This window comes from Nicotiana attenuata, unplaced genomic scaffold (assembly GCF_001879085.1).
Source record: "Nicotiana attenuata strain UT unplaced genomic scaffold, NIATTr2, whole genome shotgun sequence".
In the NCBI taxonomy this organism is placed as follows: domain Eukaryota; kingdom Viridiplantae; phylum Streptophyta; class Magnoliopsida; order Solanales; family Solanaceae; genus Nicotiana; species Nicotiana attenuata.
Window position 1 is genome coordinate 94,852 of NW_017671941.1, and position 21,754 is coordinate 116,605.

General features: G+C 35.2%; 1 protein-coding gene across 1 annotated transcript in view; it reads right to left on the reverse strand.

The window, feature by feature from the left end:
* Positions 1-3,677: 3,677 nt before the first annotated feature.
* The window catches only part of LOC109210965 (acetyl-coenzyme A carboxylase carboxyl transferase subunit beta, chloroplastic-like), a 54,935-nt gene continuing 36,858 nt past the window's right edge, over positions 3,678-21,754 (reverse strand). Inside the window, exons 5-7 of the mRNA XM_019374448.1 lie at positions 16,243-16,412; positions 14,891-14,945; positions 3,678-4,176 (exon numbers count right to left, since the gene is read on the reverse strand). Coding sequence (XP_019229993.1) covers positions 3,678-4,176; positions 14,891-14,945; positions 16,243-16,412 — 724 coding nt within the window. The remainder of the gene's footprint in view (positions 4,177-14,890; positions 14,946-16,242; positions 16,413-21,754) is intronic.

Here is a 21,754-nt window from a genome sequence, read left to right on the forward strand (position 1 = left end):
ATACCACAATACATTATTATCTACCTAATATGACTAAAATTGATCATTTATGTAAGTTCTGATGATATCCTTTCATTTTGAATTCACGTATTATGCTAATGTAATAATATTTTCTGACATTTAAATGATGTTGTAGTATTATATATAAATTTTCTCTCATTAATTAAAGTTTATTGTTCCTCATAAATAATAAATATGTAATCCATCATGTGCCATTGTTAACGTGCAACGCACGTTTATAGATACTAGTTATTATAAAAGCATGAATACAATGTTGGTTTACAAAAATAACCTTATAATATTAAGCATAATAACTCATAATAAAAGGATATAACTGGAATTCTAGATATTAACCTTATAATCATATTAATTTTAGGACATAATACCACACGTTATGAATCCTACACGATACAAAAACAACTTATAAAAAGAATTATAGCAACGAAATAAGCGGCAGAGTCACCGTATATGGACGTTCTACCTTTTGTTTAATTTCTATGCAAATACAAATATTTCGCACATAAAATAAATCATAGAAGAGAAACTAATTGGAATTTGAAGATCACTATTCAATAATCGGATCTTGTGATAGAAGGATAAACGAGAACCTAATTTTTATCCAAATTTTAAGGTTATTAAATACAAATGGAGGACAATTATTCACCTAAATCACTTTTACTCTTATCTATATCTATATCTATATCTATGTCTAAATATATCACATTAAAATATAAAAGCATGAATAAAATATTGGATTATAAAAATAATATTTTAATATTAACCATAATAACTCACAAAAAAAGGACATAATCGGAATTCTAGACATTAGCCTTGTAATCCTATTAGTATTAGGACATAATACTACACGTTAGGAATCCGACATGATAACCTTTAGGAATCCTATTAGTATAATTTTTTGGCATAAATATATAATACTATATGTTAGCATGTAAACCTAATACCTTTAGGAACATGTTAAATTTTCTATTAATATAATTACTTTGGGGATATGGACATATTTTTAGCCATGTAATCCTATTACTTTTAGGATATACTTCTTAAAAAATTCCTATTAGTAGTTTAATTTAAAAACGTATTATATTGTCCAAATCTATTTAAAAACATGAGAGTCTATATTATTATAAAAGTACAAATATAACATTGATAGACCAAAATAGCCATAAAATATTAAACAGAAGAACTCATAGGGAAAAGACATATATGTAATAACTTTTTTTGGACTACAATAGCTTTTATGTTAATTTTTTTAATATTTAATATTTTAAAATTAATACAATCTTGTCTATTGAATTCTTATTAAAAATATGTAGGAAGGTTTAATAAAATTAATTTCATAAGAATCCTCCATATTAGTAATATATTACCACTATGTAATATTCAATACCAAGAAAAAATAAAAGAAATGCTAAACGGACTGCATAAAGTGTTGAAATTGAGGAGAAAATCCCCACGGTAATATATTATTATATTAAATTTGAACTGCTTTCCTATTCAAATAATATTTTTTATTATTAGTTTATCGTGTAATATAGAAAAGATACCCCATTATTAAAGAACAACTAAGAAAATTTTTAAGAATATAAGTGTGTGAGAAAAGAAAGAAAAAGGTTGCTAAGAGCCAATACCACTAATGATTTTACAAATATAAAGATCTAAAAGTGGAATGTCATATCGATCTTTTTACTCTTTGAAAAAAAAATTATGGTGGATAAAATTATAATTACGGTTAAATATTCAAACATGAGATGAACTAATATTAAGAATTTAAATCAACAGAAATTAATTATATGTAACGACCCGGCCGGTCGTTTTGAGAATTTACGCCCCGATCCCCTATTAACTGCATTCCCCGTGTTTGTTTCTGCTATTGTGAGTTGCCGGGAAGATTTATTTGGAGTTTCGGAGAGTTTTGGGACACTTAGTCCCTAAATGAGAGCTTAAGTTTTAGAATTTGGACCGTAGTCGGAACAGTGTGAAGACGGCCTCAGAATGGAATTTCGTTCGTTCTGTTAGCTCCGTTGGGTGATTTCGGGTTTAGGAGCGTGTTCGGATGGTGTTTTGGAGGTCCGTAGCTTATTTAGGCTTGAAATGCCGAAAGTTGATTTTTGAAGTTTCCGGTTCGATAGTGAGATTTTGATCTAAGAGTCGGAATGGAATTCCGGAAGTTGTAGTAGCTCCGTAGTGTTGAATGGGACGTGTGTGCAAAATTTCAGGTCATTCGGACGAGGTTTGATAGACTTTTTGATCGAAAGCGTAATTTGGAAGATTTTGGAATTCTTAGGCTTGAATTCGATGGTGATTTGGTGTTTCGATGTTGTTTGAGGTGTTTTGAAGATTGGTATAAGTTTGGATAGTGGTATATGACTTGTTCGTGCTTTTGATTGAGGTCCCGGGGGCCTCGGGATGATTTCGGATGGTTAACGGGAAGTTTGGAGTTGAGAGTTTACAACTGAAGCTGCTAGTGAGCTGTCATAACCGCACCTGCGGCTTGGGGACCGCAGGTGCGAGCCCGCAGAAACGGTTGAAGTACCACGATGCGGTTTGAGGCGAAAAGGGAGTTGACCGCAGATGCGGTCAAGGGCACTGCATAAGCGGCACCGCATCTGCGGAAAGGTAGTCGCAGGTGCGGAAAGCCCCGTTTAATGAGATATCGCAGATGCGACCAGGTCTTCGCAGGAGAGGGACCGCAGGTGCTGTCCCAGAGCCGCAGATGCGGTTTCACTGGTCAAAAAAGAGGCAGAACCAGGGTTTAGTTTCAAAAGTTAGAAAAATTAATTTGGAGCTCGGGAGAGGGCGATTTTGGGAGTTTTTTGAAGAGCAAATTAGTGGTTAACGATTCCTAATCCCTTTCTAGTTGTATTCCTCTAATCTAATCTTAGTTTTGTCATTTAATTTCGGATTTGGGATGAAAATTGGGGAAAAAGTTGGAGAAAGTTCTTAGACCTAAATTTCGAGTTTTGATTGGGAATTTGACATTAGATTTGGATAATTGATATGGTTAGACTCGTGAGAGTATGAGGATTCTGAAAATGTAAATTTTACCCGATTCCGAGACGTGGGCTTNTATATAGTGGATATGTACTCACTTAACCCATAATTTGTCTTTCTTCTGTGCATTGCCCATAACAGTTTTCCTAGTGCTGCTCTATTCCACATAGAGAAGTTTATAATGTTCAGTCCTCCTGCTGCTCTTGGCCTGCAAATTATATCCCATGCTATAGGTGCTTTTCTTCCTTCATTGCTTCCATGCCATAGAAAATTCCTGCATATCCCTGTAACCAGATCATGAACTTTTTTTGGAATCATGAAGACTTGTGCCCAGTATGTTTGCATTTCAAACAACACACTTTGATTAGTTGGACCCTGCCTGCATATGATAGAAACCTTGCTGTCCAGCATCTGACCCTTGCTGCAATCCTATCCACCAAAGGCATGTATTGACTAATGGTGAGTTTCTTTGAGGATAAAGGAACTCCTAGGTACTTGAATGGTATTTCTCCATTAGTGAACTGCAGCTTCTCTAGTATCTCTTGCTTGTTTTGATTAGATATTCCTGCCACATAAAAAGAACTCTTCTCCATATTTGCCTGTAATCCTGAAGCTGTGGAAATTTTTTCAAATTGTTTCATCATGAGTTCAATAGACACCTATCAGCTCTATAACACATTAACAAGGTCATCTGCAAAACAGATGTGAACTATTCCCAGTCTTGCACATTTAAGGTGGTAGTTAAAATCTGGATTTGATTTCAGTTGCTTCAAGGATCTGTTCAGGTACTCCATCACCAAGACAAAGAGATAAGGTGACATTGGGTCACCTTGTCTTAATCCTTTTTTTGCTTGAAACTTTGGTGTTAATCCTCCATTGATCAATAAGGAGTATGAAACTGTGCTTACACACTCCATAATGAGCTTGACCATTTTACCAGGTATACCAAATTCCAGCATAAGAGCCCTTAGGAAGTTCCAGTCCACTGAATCATATGCCTTTCTAATATCTACCTTAACTGTGCATCTTGGTGACACTGTTTTCTGATTGTATCCCTTGATTAGTTCATGAGCTAGAATTACATTATCCAAGATGTTTCTTCCCTCTATGAATGCTGATTGTGAAGGGCCTACCAGAAATTTCTCTTTGTTAGGCAATATAATAAAACTTTTAAATACAAGATTTTCATACATAAAATAACTAATGATTCTTTATTAGATGCGTATTTTCTTTTGTTATTTATGTTAAGAACTCTAGGAATGTTTTCTTTTTTACCTTTTCTTATTTTGTAAGAAATTTTACGAATACTTTTAGAAAACAATTGAATGATAAAATTAAAAGTAAATTACAACACGTTCCATGCCATCGAAGGTACACTTTATATTTAAGACAAGTGAATAAACATAGAATAAAAAGTAAGTACAATTCTTTGTTTAGTCAGATAAATATCATTAACCTTCTTCATATTCAGAGATTTAAAATTTTGTTTAATCTTTATTTTACATCTATATATCTCACATACATTACTTAATAATATTTATGCAATTTTAAGAAAATATAAACTCATTGTAAGGTACACGCGCAACGCGCGTAACCTTAGACTAGTATATATTAAATATGTCACTCAAAGTGTAACCGAGGAAGTACTTCATATGAATTCTAAACAATGACGAATATATGGACAAAGTAAAACTTATGGAAATAATCTATAATGACATAAGCTTGTGCGTGTATATAATCAGATTGATAGTGAAATTTGCTACTATGTTTTAATTTGAAGACCTTTTAAATCAACTACAAATACTTATAAAATTATTATCTTTCTTCCTCTTGGGTGACGTAAAAACATGTTTCATAACATGAAAGATAAAAACATTATCTATGCACCATATATAAGGGTGTATACGGGTAAAACCGGGGCTAATGAGCACCCTGATTTTTCGGTGGGACAAAACGAAGCAAGGACGTAACTTCAAGGAATCGAACTCGAAGCTGGGAACCTCTCATATCAAGGCCCGAACAAAACACCTGCCCTCGAAGCTATCGACACCACGCCCCCAGACCCTGTTCGAGCCCCATGACTCCGGAAAATACTACAAAACAGTTGCACACGGCTAGCGAAGGGCCGTGATATCCGCGCCAGGCTGGGTATCACAGCGTGAATCTGGGCCCGTATCGGCAGCTGATCAGTAATTAACGAAAAAGAAGATTTTTAACCTTTCTTAGAATTGTACAAGGGATGAAACTCTCCTACTATATAAAGGAGATAGTTTTTACTCAAAATATACTGTAACACGCATACCAAAGCAATATACATTTGTTTTCTTGTTGCGGCCAAACGCACTCACGCAAGTATACGCGGTCGTCAAGTAATAAAGTGACTAAAAGTCGGATGTCGATCCCACGAGGACTTGTGATTAACTATTAACTAAATTAGACTATCCTAATTATCTAAACAAGAATTAAACCTAGAAGTATTTGATTCTAAACTAATTAAATAAAGAATATAAATAATGAACTTTTAACAGAGAGAAAGAGCAGATTTTTATGATATCAATGTAATGAAAACGATCTACGGTTATGGGCTATCTAACAATCCTATTGTATTTTTCAATTGAATTGACTAATTAATTTATACGGTTTATTGGTTGACAGGGTTAATATTACTCATAAGAATCTGTCAAGTTCTTACTCGCCTATTCAAGCTAACCTAACACCTATATGTCTATGGAATTAGAACTAACAAGAACACATTTATAATTCCTGTAAATCAACCAAGCAAGGCAATTAGGTATATGTCTATCCTAACCGCGAATCCGTTCTCCGATGCCCAGGTTCAAGAACTTGCTCTACTCAATCCTATATGCAATCTAGAATTCCCACTTTCGAGTTCAACTCTAGATTCGTAGATAGTATTCAATTGGTGATCAAGCAATCAAATAATTAAGTGCAGGATTGAATAAATAAACCAATATGATAAACTAAGAAATCAAAATCAATATCCGAATAACAATAGTCATGAAAGAACCACAACCCTAGAACGTGAAGTTTAGCTCCACATAGACATGGTATCAAAACAACAAATCATACAAAGAAGCATAAAAAGACTAAGTTGGAGGAAGAAAAGATGAAACCCGGCCTCCACGGCGGCTCTGTGCTTGTGTTTTCCTCTAAAAAACGTCCTCCTCCCTCAAAATATCATTTTTTCATGTATATATACCAAGTAGGGTTGGGCCCAAACAATTATACCTTCTCCAATGTGAAAAAGGACATTTTTCCCGGGTTTGACTAGGGCGATCGCGCTAGTGGTCGCGCTAGTAGCCCAGTGTTCTGCCTGACGAGCGCGAGCTGAGCGCGATCGCGCTATTGACGCGCATTTTTCACCCTGTTCCGTTTCGAATATGAAATAACGTAAAAAATGATAGTTGTAGCCCTTTGAGTTAGCTTTCCAACCATATATTGTGGAGCTCAAATGGAGTTCTGAGCAAAAAGGTATATCTATTTTACTAGACAGTGCGCAATATGCCTACCGGAGTCTTCGTTCGCTCTAACTATCATCCGTTGACCCCCAAACACGATCCCGGCTTAATTCCTTGAACTTTTACTCAAACTTTAAAGCTCCAAATCACTAACATCTACATAACTCGGAATCACTCCTACAAGGCATAAAACACACCGTTAGTGCAAAACACTAGCGATTAAAGCTCAAACTCAATTAAAGTGCAGTAAATTAGAGTGTAATAATCGACTAAAATACGTAATTATAGCCTATCATCAACACCCCACACTTAAACGTTGCTCGTCCTCGAGTCAACTAAAAATTTACTCTATCTATGAGCACTTAACATATTCGAAGCACACTACACCAATGATTATGGTTGATAGCAACAATTAAACTCTAGCATATGCAATCATCATACACTTCCCTTTACTTATGTGATTCTTCAAAAATATTCAAACAAAGACAATATGCTCACAACAATTCTAGCCTCAAAAACCGACTCAATGTCACAGTGCACTCATGGTTTGGACACCCAACATCCTAGAGAAGTCTAATAATGTTACCTATCCTTCGTGAAACCATGTACTCTCACAACCAAGGCAAGAGAGTAAGTTGAATCCACACATTCGAATCTCATGCGCACATATATCAAAGAAAATCGCTCACCCTCACAACAGAAGTCACATGCATGTAATTGGTACCATTGGCTTTCCCTTAATGTAAATCTCTACTAATGTAGGCTCGCTCGATCTAAAATCAATTAGGTCTTTTTCATGGTTGTAATGTGGGCTAAGGGACGGTTAGGATATATTTAGGAATAGTGACTAACCCTCCTAAGCACTTTAACACATCACATAATCAACTTTAAGCATAAATTCTTCAATCCACTTCACTTTCAGAAACAATATCACCCCAAAAATGCTCCCTTCTTCTTTAAGCACTACATTAATTCATACCCACTATCAAGAACAATACATCAATGTATTCATATCAGTTTTTTTTCTTTTTTTTTTTCCAGATTATTCTTTTTTTTTTCAATTTTCGCTAGTGGTGTATTATTTAAAAAAAAAAAAGTGCACCTTTCTTCCTTTTATTGGTTCCACTCAAAAGCCACCCCACACTTAGTTCCTTCTTACTTCTTTTAGCGTTCAGCTCACAATTAAAGTGCTTTAAGAGGAAAAGGGATCAAAACAATGTCAATTAAGAATAAAAAGGGTATAGGCTTGCAATGTGGGTGCCAAATAAAAGTCTATAGGCTCAAAAGGGTTGGCTAGGGATAAATTTTATTTGTGGTAAGCAATTAAGCTCAAAAAGATCAAAGAAAGCCTAAAATCATTTTTCAAACCGAGCATCACCTAAAATTTCGCTTCGACTCACAAACCGGACAAGTTCTAGACACAAGTATAATACATGGACTACACAAAAACCTCACTACACATGGCACATGACTCATTAAGGACGATCCCATTCCGACTCTCAAACAAATGCAAGTCTTCACGGAGTCACGAAATATTAAGCATTAAGCACAAAATGAACATAAGTCAAGAAAATGAGACATAGGCGCCACAAAACATGCTATCCAAGTAAGCAAGGCATCATCAATAATTTAAAATCATAGGGAAGATACTACACATGCCAAAGACCTAAATATGCTACTATACAAACAAGTCGAAGGGCTCCTTAGGTTTATCTCATTCTTTCTTCCTCCTATTTTACTTACCCTAAACTACTACTAAAAAAAAAAAAAAACTACCCGGTTCAAACTACATCCCATGGAAAAGAACCGAGGCACAAAGAAAAACCATGGGGGATTATTGCTACCTAAAAAAAATNTATATATATATATATATATAAAAGGAAAAACTACTACCCGGTTCAAACTACATCCCATGAAAAAGAACCGAGGCATAAAGAAAAACCACGGGGGATTATTACTACCTAAAGAAAGTTAAAAGATATTTTTTTGTTTAAACTTTAATCCCTCAAGAAAACTGTCTAGGAGATTCATCGTCGGGAAAAGTCCCAAATTTTTTTATTTTTTTATTTTTGAGTTTTCTGATTTTTTTTTTAATCTACTAAAACTACTAGTACTCCATTAATTCTAGTAACTATGCAATTAAAATAAGAAGCTAGCTAACAATAAAAAGAAAAAAAAACTTAACAATATACTAATATAATACTATATAAATCACAGAGAATCTTCCACCCCACACTTAAAAGAGTGCAGTGTACCCAATGCACAAATAAAGCAAAAATAACAAGGGTGAACAAGAAACTCCCTGAAAGACCAAAGGCTGAAGCACTAACAGCTCACGGGATACTCAGACTTCTCCCAGGTATGATCCCTTGTGCGGGTACCTCACACTTAGTTTCAACCTCCTTCACGCTTTTGCACATGCCTATTGGCTTTGACTCCATGCTCCTACTCCTACAAAACACAAAAATAATACTACAAAATAATAAAAATAAATTAAATAAACAAAAATAAAAGAAAGCAGTAAAGTTGGGTTGCCTCCCAACAAGCGCCTAATTTAACGTCGCGGCACGACTTGAACTAATTTTTGTCTCCACCTTAAACTTATGAATTGTACCCCTAACATGGCATCCAGTCTGTGGCTATGCTCCTTTGGTGGGGCTATAATGATAATCAGGCCAAGTAATAATTTTTTCACTATGCACTTCTTGGCCTTTAGATGGGGAATATAATTTTTGCTTTCTGGCACAAAAAATTCAAGAATATAGGCACTCTCATCCTCACTCTTTGACTCTCCCATAGGCTCAGATGGCTTGATTAGTATCTCACTATCTAAACACAATGTAGAAAAATGATTGGAATGAGGTCTAGTGCGCCCTAACTCATGAATTTTACTACTATTTGCATCCCCATCTTTACACACACTCAAGTCTCCCAAAGTAATGTTATCTACTCCCTCACATGACTCTAGAGCACTCTTCTCAATATTGGCATCCTCAAGAAAAACATGGTCTAGTGATTGGCATTCTCGTTTTAACTCCTTAATTTGGTCTAGAAGATTTTTTTCAGCTTCACACAACTCACTATTAAATTGTTGGGCGTTAAACGTATCAACCTTTGCACTTAAATCTGCATCTAAGTTATGTACAACCAAGCCAAAATTATCAATTTTATGTGCAAGATCATCTCTCTCCTTAGACCAATCATTCACCAACGTTGTTAGAAGACAACGTCGTTCCTCATATTCCCTTAATCGTGAATATTCTTCCCAATACCAACCCTTACTCCCATATTCAAATTTAGACCTCCCGGAGTTCAGGTCATGACAAGCCAAAAAAGACGGACTATAAAAGTCTTCCGTCAACCAAGCGTCTTCATCAATAACCTTACCGTCGAATATTTCATCCCCAGATGTCATGCTGAGAAAACTAGAACACACTAAGAGAAAAATCAAATAGTTATAAAAATAAAATATTTACAAAAAGAGAAGGAAAAAAAACTTGTAAAGATACAAGTAAAAGTCTAATCTAGAAAAATAGTTAATTTCTAAGTCCCCGGCAACGGCGCCAAAAACTTGTTGCGGCCAAACGCACTCACGCAAGTATACGCGGTCATCAAGTAATAAAGTGACTAAAAGTCAGATGTCGATCCCACGAGGACTTGCGATTAACTATTAACTAAATTAGACTATCCTAATTATCTAAACAAGAATTAAACCTAGAAGTATTTGGTTCTAAACTAATTAAATAAAGAATATAAATAATGAACTTTTAACAGAGAGAAAGAGCAGATTTTTATGATATCAATGTAATGAAAACGATCTAGGGTTATGGGCTACCTAACAATCCTATTGTATTTTTCAATTGAATTGACTAATTAATTTATACAGTTTATTGGTTGACAGGGTTAATATTGCTCATAAGAATCTGTCGAGTTCTTACTCGCCTATTCAAGCTAACCTAACGCCTATATGTCTATGGAGTTAGAATCAACAAGAACGCATTTATAATTCCTGTATTTCAACCAAGCAAGGCAATTAGGTATATGTCTATCCTAATTGCAAATCCGTTCCCCGATGCCCAGGTTCAAGAACTTGCTCTACTCAATCCTATATGCAATCTAGAATTCCCACTTTCGAGTTCAACTCTAGATTCGTAGATAGTATTCAATTGGTGATCAAGCAATCAAATAATTAAGTCAGGATTGAATAAATAAACCAATATGATAAACTAAGAAATCAAAATCAATATCCGAATAACAATAGTCATGAAAGAACCACAACCCTAGAACGTGAAGTTTAACTCCACATAGACATGGTAGCAAAACAACAAATCATACAAAGAAGCATAAAAAGACTAAGTTGGTGGAAGAAAAGATGAAACCCGGCCTCCACGGCAGCTCTGTGCTTGTGTTTTTCTCTCAAAAACGTCCTCCTCCCTCAAAATACTGTTTTTCCATGTATATATACCAAGTAGGGTTGGGCCCAAACAATTATACCTTCTCCAATGTGAAAAAGGACATTTTCCCGGGTTTGACTAGCGCGATCGCGCTAGTGGTCGCGCTAGTGGCCCAGTGTTCTGCCTGACGAGCGCGACCTGAGCGCGATCCCGCTATTGACGCGCATTTTTCACCCTGTTCCGTTTCGAATTTGGAAAAAAATAAAAAATGAAAGTTGTAGCCCTTTGAGTTAGCTTTCCAACCATATATTGTGGAGCCCAAATGGAGTTCTGAGCAAAAGGTTATATCTATTTTATTAGACAGTGCGCAATATGCCTACTGGAGTCTTCGTTCGCTCTAACTATCATCCGTTGACCCCCAAACACGATCCCGGCTTAATTCCTTGAACTTTTACTCAAACTTTAAAGTTCCAAATCACTGAATTCATTCCATAACATCTACATAGCTCGGAATCACTCCCACAAGGCATAAAACACACTGTTAGTGCAAAACACTAGCGATTAAAGCTCAAACTCAATTAAAGTGCAGTAAATTAGAGTGTAGTAATCGACTAACATACGTAATTATAGCCTATCATCATTTCTCTGCTTCTAAAAGTCATACAAAGTTCTTATTTTAGCTGATAGTTCTTCATAAGTATTTCGCTCCGAACCGAAGGCAAGCTAATATTGAAAAGCTCATAATCGAGCCTGGACTCAATATAACTACTGGTTTGGCTGTTTATTCTATCTTTAATTTGCCTATCTAACGTTATTAATCACTTGTATTGGATTAGTCCACATAACCTTAAAACCGCATATAAATTCATTTGTTATCCATTTTAAAGGGTAAACAAAGGGCTTTTCAGATGTTTCATAACATGAAAGATAAACTTCATAGGGAGAATGATACAAGTTAAAAACACTATTGCAAATATTTTTTGTATCATTAGTGCAATTATCATATTTGATATTTACTTTAATAATTTCGCTACAAGAATATCACAAATTTGTGACGGAATAATAATGACGGACAGACTCATACAAAATTATGACAGATTTTTGTAATTTTATAATGTAATTCATCAATTTGGACGAAATTCGTGACTGTTCCACAACGGTCGCTGTAAATATTTTTCTTGTATTGTCACCCATTAATATGTATAGTAGAAATTTACTTATAATTACCTAATAAGTATTCATATCATATAAATATTTTATACACTGTAAATATATAAAAATTAAACAAAAAAAGAACGTTAGCTTTTACATGGTTGTTTGATGAATTCATACATCTCTATATTTTCGTAGCTCGGGAGAATCTATTATTTTTCGTGAAATATACCATAGTGACCAAGGTGGAATAGAGCGTTCGGAAAATAATACTAAAAAGAAGGAATTAAAGGGCTTGTTTCTTGGTGGATGTACTTATGATACTATGCCAATAGATAACAAGAGATGAACTAGTTCTTGTTCTATGTAGAGGAAACTAGTTTATTCTTACGCCATTTTGATTTGACATGTATCTAATATGAAACATATACGATTTTTATTCTTAATCAGAGATTTCGAGTTTAGAAACGAATCTAGAATTCTAAAAAAATGGGTGCGGTACTATATTATTAAGAGGTAAATCTAGAATTTATATTTGACGGGTTCTACCCTTAGGTTCTTACCATAAATTCATTACTATTTAGATATTATAGGTTAAGATTAAATTTTTCTTGCAGTTTTAGTAATTTTTAACACATATACCTATACTTCAGATCAAAAATGCTGGAATCATTAAACCATGTTATATTATTCACTAGTTTTACTTATATAAAATTTTACGATGACAAAGGGAGATTATGGATTTCAATGTATTAAATTTGGGATTTTGAATGAATAAATCAAATAAAAAAAGGAAAAACACTTAATTAGAACACAATAGAGGACAATAGAAATGCCTATAAATTGAGATATGAACCTACCTTTAATTTACTTGTAAAGGTATACCCAATAATCATTGCACCATAAGACTCCTTGAGCTTGGGTGTGCACATTTAAATTTAATGAAATTTTAAGAAATATAATATGTTATTATACATGGCATTTAAGAGAGAAGCATGACTTCACATGCCCCATGTTCCAACACATAAATACGCCCTTGTTCGAGTTTGAGTTTGTATATGAAGCTATAATCTTTTATCATTAATTAGATATCTCGAGTTAGTCTTGTATATGAATTTCATCTTTGTTAGAGAGCGATTTACACCTCCTCCCCCGTTCCATGTGGGACTTCTCGATACAAATTCAAATGTAATCAGACTCCAGTGCAACTATCGATTAACAAACCAAAAAGAATTATATATAGCGTCTTTATTCAAGCGAAAAGCAACATATGAGATTCTTTATTATTCACGTAAAAGTTATAGTACATGATGTCTCGAATTTGATTTTGACATACTCGTAAAATATAAATCCACTAATCATCAAGCTCGTAAATGATGATCTTTTCATGCACAAAAGGTCATGTTTTCCCTCAGTCACATCCCTTGAGTACTCCTCCCACCTACTCCCTGGTCCCTACCCTAAATTTTTGTCTTTGGCTATTTTCGAAAATTTTATGATTTTGGTGAAATAACCCTTTAGTTACTAAAGAGTCGTCCAATTTCTCGGTGATCGAATAAGAGAGGTTTTTACCGCTTTCTCTTTTCTCCAGCACGCTATGCCCAATAAGGAAAGACTGTGTTAAAAGGATGCCCGTCTGTTTATAGCTAGCTCGTACACACAAATATTGGACCTAGGCTTATTGATGGATTTGCTCATGTCGAACAGGTCTGGATTCGAGGTTCGAAAACAAAAGTCCACTAGCCGAGCTATACTTTCTTCGCCCCTTCGGAATACCCCGGCCGATTCCACATATTAGGCTAGGAGCTTACTAGGGGAATTTTACTATTTGAGAATAATATAAAATAAACGCAATTTGAATTTAGAAGTAAAATTTTAAAACAAATATAGCCTTTGATTAAACCTACTTACAATAGGAGTTGATAATATATAGGTTAATACTGTGTGTGCAAAATATCTCACGTACACCAGAAATGATAGGTAAATATATGTTAAGATTTATTGATACGTCATCTCGTGTGTAACTTCAAAGTGTTTCGCAGGTTTTAGGCAACTTGTCATATCAAATTCTTGTAGAAACGAGGCTATAGTGAGTTGAAAAGAACACTCCTATGATGTAATGCCCATATGAATTCTTGTTACATTATCTTAAAGTGCTTCTACTTATGTTTTTTAACGGTAGTATACCGCTAATTTAATTCATGCGCATTTTGATTATTTTATTAGGTACTTATTACCTTATATTAATATATAAAATGTCAAGCTGCCGCCACGAAAACTTACGCAGATTGAAAGAAATATATTTGTATATAATTTTAATATCTTATGATTTCTTATCGCACTTTATTTACTGTTATACCATATTTTTTGAAAATGCCTCACTAAAGATTTTAAGATATGTGCATTAACAAGGAAAAGAAGTTTTACATAGTCAGTGCACTTCTATTGGTTAGCAGGTAATTTTTAAGTTGCCATGTATGTCACGATCCAAATTCCATATTAGGCCGTGATGGCGCCCAACACCGTTATTAGGCAAGCCAACACTAATCAAATAGTAAATTCTCATTTGTGTAGTTAGTACGTGATAACTTCCATTATAGATTAAGAAATTTATAGTTTAAAAATTTAAGCATATTTAAATGGAATGTAATAAATGTGAATCTCAATCATGACGACAAGCCAAAACATCATAGGTCTACTAATGTGCGTGCCAAGACCTAGTGTCACAACTGTGTGGGCAATCTAGTAGAATATACATAACCATACTATCCTACTATCTCGAAAAGGAATAGACAAGAACATAAAGACAAAAGAAAGACTCCAGCTGCTGCAGAACGGCTCAAAAGGACAGCTCACCGGAAAGTCTCAAGTTGAGGAGTCCACTCTACGTGCCAGACTGATGGCCATATGCCTGCATCAAAGCATGTACAATCAAGTACAGAAGTGTAGCATGAGTACATAGAAATATGTACTCAGTAAGTATATCGCCTAACCTCACAAAAGTAGTGACGAGGGGTCGACTCCGACACTTACTAGGGCCAGAAAAATAATAATATGAAGTTCAATACATTTAATTCGCAATGTATGTAGATAACGACAAGCTCGAACAAGAATAATTATTGAAAATCCTTTCATCCAATTAATATAACTAGGCACTTTCCTCATTTAAAATAAGTGATCTTTCAAGCAATAAATCATACGAATTGTAAGGGTTCCGGTTCTATTATCACACACAAATACCACCGAGACGTTCGGTCCGATCCAATATAAAAGTAAACTGTACAACGCCGAGGGTCTAACGACCCGAACCATATATATACATTTACTATCCTGCCGAGGCGAACGGCTCGCTCCCATGAGAGTAGACGAAATAATCACCCCACTCGCAGAATATACTTGCGACGCGGTTAAGTATAAATATAACTTAATGTTTTCCTCAATTCTTACCAAAATAAATATTTACTTGAAATCCTTCAAATCATAACATCTTCAACTTAGTCCCATTCAATGCAAATAAACAATTAAAATCACATAACGGTATCCACAAAGCATGGTGTAAGTCTAGAACTACCCGGATATAACAGGAATAGTAGCTACGTACGGACTCTCGTCACTTCTTGTGTACATAGCCCCCACAATTAATCATATATTAATTAAGTTCACCTATGGGGAAATTTCCCTCTTACAAGGTTAGAAAAGATACTTACCTCGTTTCGAGCCTACTTCCAACTCAAGAACACGTTCAAACTCTCAAACCGGAGCCGCACAATCTGAAACTATTCAAATAGTGTAAAAACCAATCATTATAGGTTTACAAATTCATATTCTAGCTATTAAAGTGATTATCCAACCCCAAAGGTAAGGTTCCTAAGGAAGTTGTTACCCACAACCTAAGGATCAAGAATATATGACTTTTACTTCATTCCATAACGAATTTCGTGGTTAAATCTTATTTTTATAAAAAACCTAGGTTTTACTCTAATCCCATGATTTTCACTAATCTATACATGTTAATCTACCCAAAATTCAAGTATTGAACTCACATATAGTAGGAATTACTTACCTCTAAAAGCTTGGTGAAGAACCTCTCTCAAGAAGCTCAAAAATCATCTACAATGGAGTGAAAAATGAGCCAAAATGTCTAACTCCCGTAATAAATTAAGGTCACTGCCTTCGGTGTTTTCCACATCTGCGGTCCTGGGCCGCACCTGCGCCCACCTCATCTGCGGAAAAGTGTCCGCTTCTGCGAAACTCCACTGGGCCGGCTGGGCCGCTTCTGCGGAAAGCCAACCACTTTTGCGGTTCCGCTTCTGCAATTTCTGGGCTGGCCACCCGTGGCCGCCTCTGCGATGGCTTAGCCGCTTCTGCTGGTTCGCATCTGCGGCTGGCCAACCGCGGGTACGGTTATGACAGAAACCTGGAGCTTCAGCTCCTTCTCACATTTTTCAACTTAGCTCGAGCCTCGTCCGTTTGACGCTCGGGCCCCCAGGGGCCCCGCCCGAACGCACCCACAAGTTTGAAATAATAAAACGGACTCGCTCGAACCCTCGAAACGCCGAAAACAACATTAAAACTAGGAATCACACCCTAAAACCAATTGATTCAAACTTATGGACTTCAAGTTCTTCGATTTACTTCCAATGTGACGAAGCACACTTACACTACTCGGATTGACACCAAATTTTGCGTGCAAGTCTTAAATGACATTACGGAACTATTCTCAGTCTCGGAATTTCGTTCGGAACTCAATAACACAAAAACCCACTCCTAACCGAATTTAAAGAACTTCAAAATCCTTAAGGAATTAACTTTCACTATTAGGCGTCAAAACGTTCCCGGGTCATCCAAAACCCGTTCTGGACATATGTCCAAATCCGAAATTATCATACGAACCTATTGGAACCGTTAAATCCCGATTTCGAGGTCGTTTACTCAGAATGTTGACCGAAGTCAAACTTGGCCTTTTAAGCCAACCTTAAGGAACCAAGTGTTCCGATTTCAACCCAAACTCTTCCAAATCCCGAACCAATCATCACCAAGTCATAAATCAGTTAAAGCAAGTACAGAAGTCTTATTTAGGGGAACGGGGTTCTAGAAAGTAAAACGACCGGTCGGGACGTACAATGTATATAAGATACTAGCCTCAAGGTACGCGCGATGCGCGTGTATTCTATCTCACTGAGTACTAATTTATTTAAAACTTATATTTAAATAGTAAAATAAAAGTATAAGTTTCTGAAGATGATTATATATGTTAAAGGATAATATATCCAATATAAAATATATTTTTAAAGGATCAAAAAGGCGAACGACATTTCGCTAAGAGCCTTCGTATTTTTAATATAGTATAGATATAGATATAGAATGGGGCACACATGCAAAACACGTACCCTCATGCTAGTATTAAGGTATGCGCTCTGCGCGTGTACCCATATTAATGAGAATATAATTTTAGAAAAAATATTATTAAAATAAATTTAAAGAGGAATGTAAGTTTTTGAAAAATAATAAATATTGATTACAGTGACCTAGGCGAGAAGATAAAATAAATAAATACTTTTTCAAGAAAAGATCAAAGTATATTCAATTCTTAAAATATAACGTAAATAAAAGTAAGATAAATCAAATTGTTCTCTATCCCAAAATTAATAACATAAATAAAACAGAAAAATTATTTTGAAGAATCCTTAAATGCATGCTAATGAAGTGCTTACATCTTTATTTGATAGAAAAACGTTGGAACACTTTGAATTACTAGCCGCTACTTCTAATTTTTATGCCATTGTATTTCATATACTTGAAGGAGATGTATAAATAATTGTATCTCAGCTACAGAAGTCTCTCCGTTGTTTTGTTTCGGTAATTAAAATCATTTATTTTAAAGTTCTAACTTCAGATTTCTATTTAATTCAAATAAAAAGATTCAATAAATAAAAATTAAATTAATTTTAAATTTTAAATTTACATGTAAGTTATTATAATTTTGTTACCTAGTTCAAATTAAAAAAGGATTTAGATAAGGTAACATTTTAGCCGATTTATTAGGACTTTCTAATATTCAAATTTACTTGATTTTAAGTTATAAATATTAGAATAATGATTAAATTACAAATTCCTCATCTAGCTTAAATTTTAGAAGATCTTTTCGTCAAACAAAAAGTTGTAGTAGTTGTTCAATTTTTTTTTCTTTAAAGACTTGAATCCAAATCAAATAAGTAATAGTTAGTGGTGAGATATTAAAATCTTAAAATTTGAATTTTAAAAGTTATTTCAACGTCAAATTAGTATTTATATTTGGTCCTAATTAGGACTTCTATTTATACAAGGAAGATTTAATTGATTTTAGTATCCTATATATATATATATTAGGGATTCCTATATAATAATTCAAATATGGAAAGTTTTAATAGATAAACTTTTAGTTGATTTCAAAGTCCTAGATATTAGGAAAAATAGGTAAATGACAATTTTGTCTATTGTGAAAACTTTATAAATTATAAAGTTTACTGGTTCGAAATTCCCGGTTTCGAAAGTTTATGAAAAATGTGGGTTCGGAAGGTTGTTGGTTTGAAAGTTTATGGCTTCATGTTTATTATATCTAAATTATTTATGAATACTCTTGAGAAGTCATTTTCCTTAATTTGCGTATAAAACATCGGAAAATAAATAAAATTACTACTTGTTTTCCAAGAAAACATTTTCTTGAAAATATTTTCGGTTATACGAAACACACCCAGAGTCTTGCTCCTTTTCCTCCCACAACAATGAATTTCTTTAAGGAGGTTGAACCAGAAAAGAAATTTCTAGGAGAGATTCCATCGTTGTCATTAATTAGTTTAATAGCCATGTGGATGATTAATTAATATGGAAAAATTTAAGTTGGTTCTTGCCTAAATTATAAAGTCCTTCCTGTCATAAAGTATGAGAGATTCTTCTATCAATTGCGTCATGTGATTAGGAACATGGATGATTAATTAATTAGTTAGTTGAATGCTTAAAATTAATTGTGCGACCTAAAAACACAGTGAAACGCCAACACATTACGTCTCTAAAAGGAAATAGAATTGAATATAAAAAATTAGGTGGGATCATATCAGCACTAACGCACTGGATACCATTAGAACTTCGAAGTTAAGCGTGCTTGGGCGAGAGTAACACCAGAATAAGTGTCACGACCCGGAATCCCCACCCTCGAGACCGTGATAGCGCCTAACATTTCACTTGCTAGGCAAGCCAACGTTAGAGATTGTTTTTAGCCATTTTTAACTATTTAAAATCAAATGAAAACAATAAGCTGAATAAACTGAAATAGAGTAAATAAACTAGAATAACAGTGATATCTAGATACAATCCCAGAACTGGTGTTACGAGTGCACGAGCATCTAGAGTACTACAAATAAAATTCTGAATGAAAACATAACTGTCTGAAATGAAATAAACAACTAGAGTAATGTAGGTGGGTACTTTAGGGCTGCGAACGCATTGCAGTTATACCTCAAGTCTCCTGTCAAACACTGGATCCGAGCAATCTACTGACTGCCGCTAGGACCGACTCCAAAATCTTTACAAGAAGTGCAGAGTGCAGTATGAGTACAACCGACCCGATGTACTCTGTAAATGCCAAGCCTAATCTCGACGAAGTAGTGATGAGGCTAAGGTATCACGACCCGGATTTTCCCACCCTCGGGAGTCGTGATGGCGCCTACTAATAGGAGCTAGGCAAGCCAATCATCAATTACCTCTTTTAGCGAACATCAACAGTATTAACATTAATAACACGTTTAACAATAAAGCGGAAGTCTCAAATAAAATTTACTAAAAGAAACGCGGAAGTTTAACAATCCTCTACCCAAGACTGGTGTCACAACACTCACGAACGTCTAGAGAATACTAAATACAAGGTTTGAAAAAATCATAAAGCTGTCTGCTACGGTGCAACGATAACAAACTGAATAAAATAGAAAGGACTCCGGGCCTGCGGACGTCAGCAAGGCTACCTCGAATGTCCCTGGACTGGAAACTCGCTTCCAGAATGCTACTGCGACTCAACCGCTGTCCCAACACCTGGATCTGTGTAAAAAGATGCACAGAGTGTAGTATCAGCACAACCGACCCTATGTGCTGGTAAGTGCCTGGCCTAACCCCGGCGAAGTAGTGACGAGGCTAGACCGGACTACCAAACAAACCTGTGCAGTTCAAATATATATATATATATATATACACGCAATAAAAGAGAATACAGAAATTTAGCAAGTCAAGAGGGAGAGGAGCATGCTGTAGGGGCTGTAGCAATTTAGAATACAAGGTCAATAAATAAGGAATGAAACGGTACAACTACAAAGTCAACGAGAGTGATAATCAAAACATGGCACGGAATGTCCCTTCGTGCATTACTAATCAAAACATGACACAGAATGTTCCTTCGTGCAATACTAATCGAAACATGGCACGGAATGTTCCTTCGTGCAATAATAATCAAAACATGGCACGGAATGTTCCTTCGTGCAATAATAATCAAAACATGGCACGGAATGTTCCTTCGTGCATAATAATCAAAACATGGCACGGAATGTTCCTTCGTGCATAATAATCAAAACAATCGTGCACAGCATCACCCATCGTGCTTTATCACTCAACCTCACCCAAACAACAATCACAAACAATGGGGGCCGAGGGGATAGACAAAAGTAATAGATATCCCGGCAAGGGAAAACACAAGTAAACAATCAAATCCCGGCAAGGGAACAATAACAACAACCTTCACATCCCGGCGAGGGAGATAATCAATATACGTAAACAGCCCAGCAAGGGAATGATCACATCTCTTTCTCCTTCTTTCATTTCTTACTCAATAGTTGCTTTATCATTCGAGCCAATGCTCCAAAGAGTTTACAAAATCGTAAATTCCTTCTCATACTTTTCACATTATATAGAGTTCACCAATTTAACAAGGAAGAGTCACAACAAAACCAGAATAAGCACAATAAGGACCCACGGTCATGCTAGACACCGGTGTATAGATACTCGTCACCATGCCTATACACCGTACTCAACATTTAGCAATTAGCAAATAATATTCTAATCCTATTCCCTCAAGCCAAAGTTCGATCAAACACTTACCTCGGTCCAAAAGATAGCAATCAACTCTCCAATACCGCCTTTCCTCTAGTATCCAACTCCGAAACAATGATATCTAGGCATAATTAATTCAATAATATCAATTGAGGCTCAACAACAAAATCCCATAGCCTAGAAATGAATTTCCTATCATTCTTCCAAAAATACCAAAATCCGACACCGGGCCCACATGGTCTAAACTCGAGGCTCGGACCAAAATCCAATCACCCATAACCCTAAGAGTTCAAATATGTAATTTGTTTCAAGATTCGACCCCAAATTGAGGTTGAATCACTCAAAATTCCCAAAGCCCTAGTTCTACCCAAAACCCCCATTTTCTACCTTGAATTCATGATTTAGGGCTAGGAAATTAGTGTTTAGATGAAAGGATTAGGAGATAATGAAGTTAAGAATACTTACCCAAAGAGATATGGAGGAAGAGGAGCTTGAAAATCGTCTATGGAGTGTGAAAGAGAAGAGCCCATGTGAAAAAGTGAGAAAAATCCCGTAATGAAGGTTCTGTTTTTTTTTTATCAAAAATCACTGGACGAAATTGTTCTATGCGATCGCGGAGCAAGGGATGCGATCGCATAGAGTAAGAGA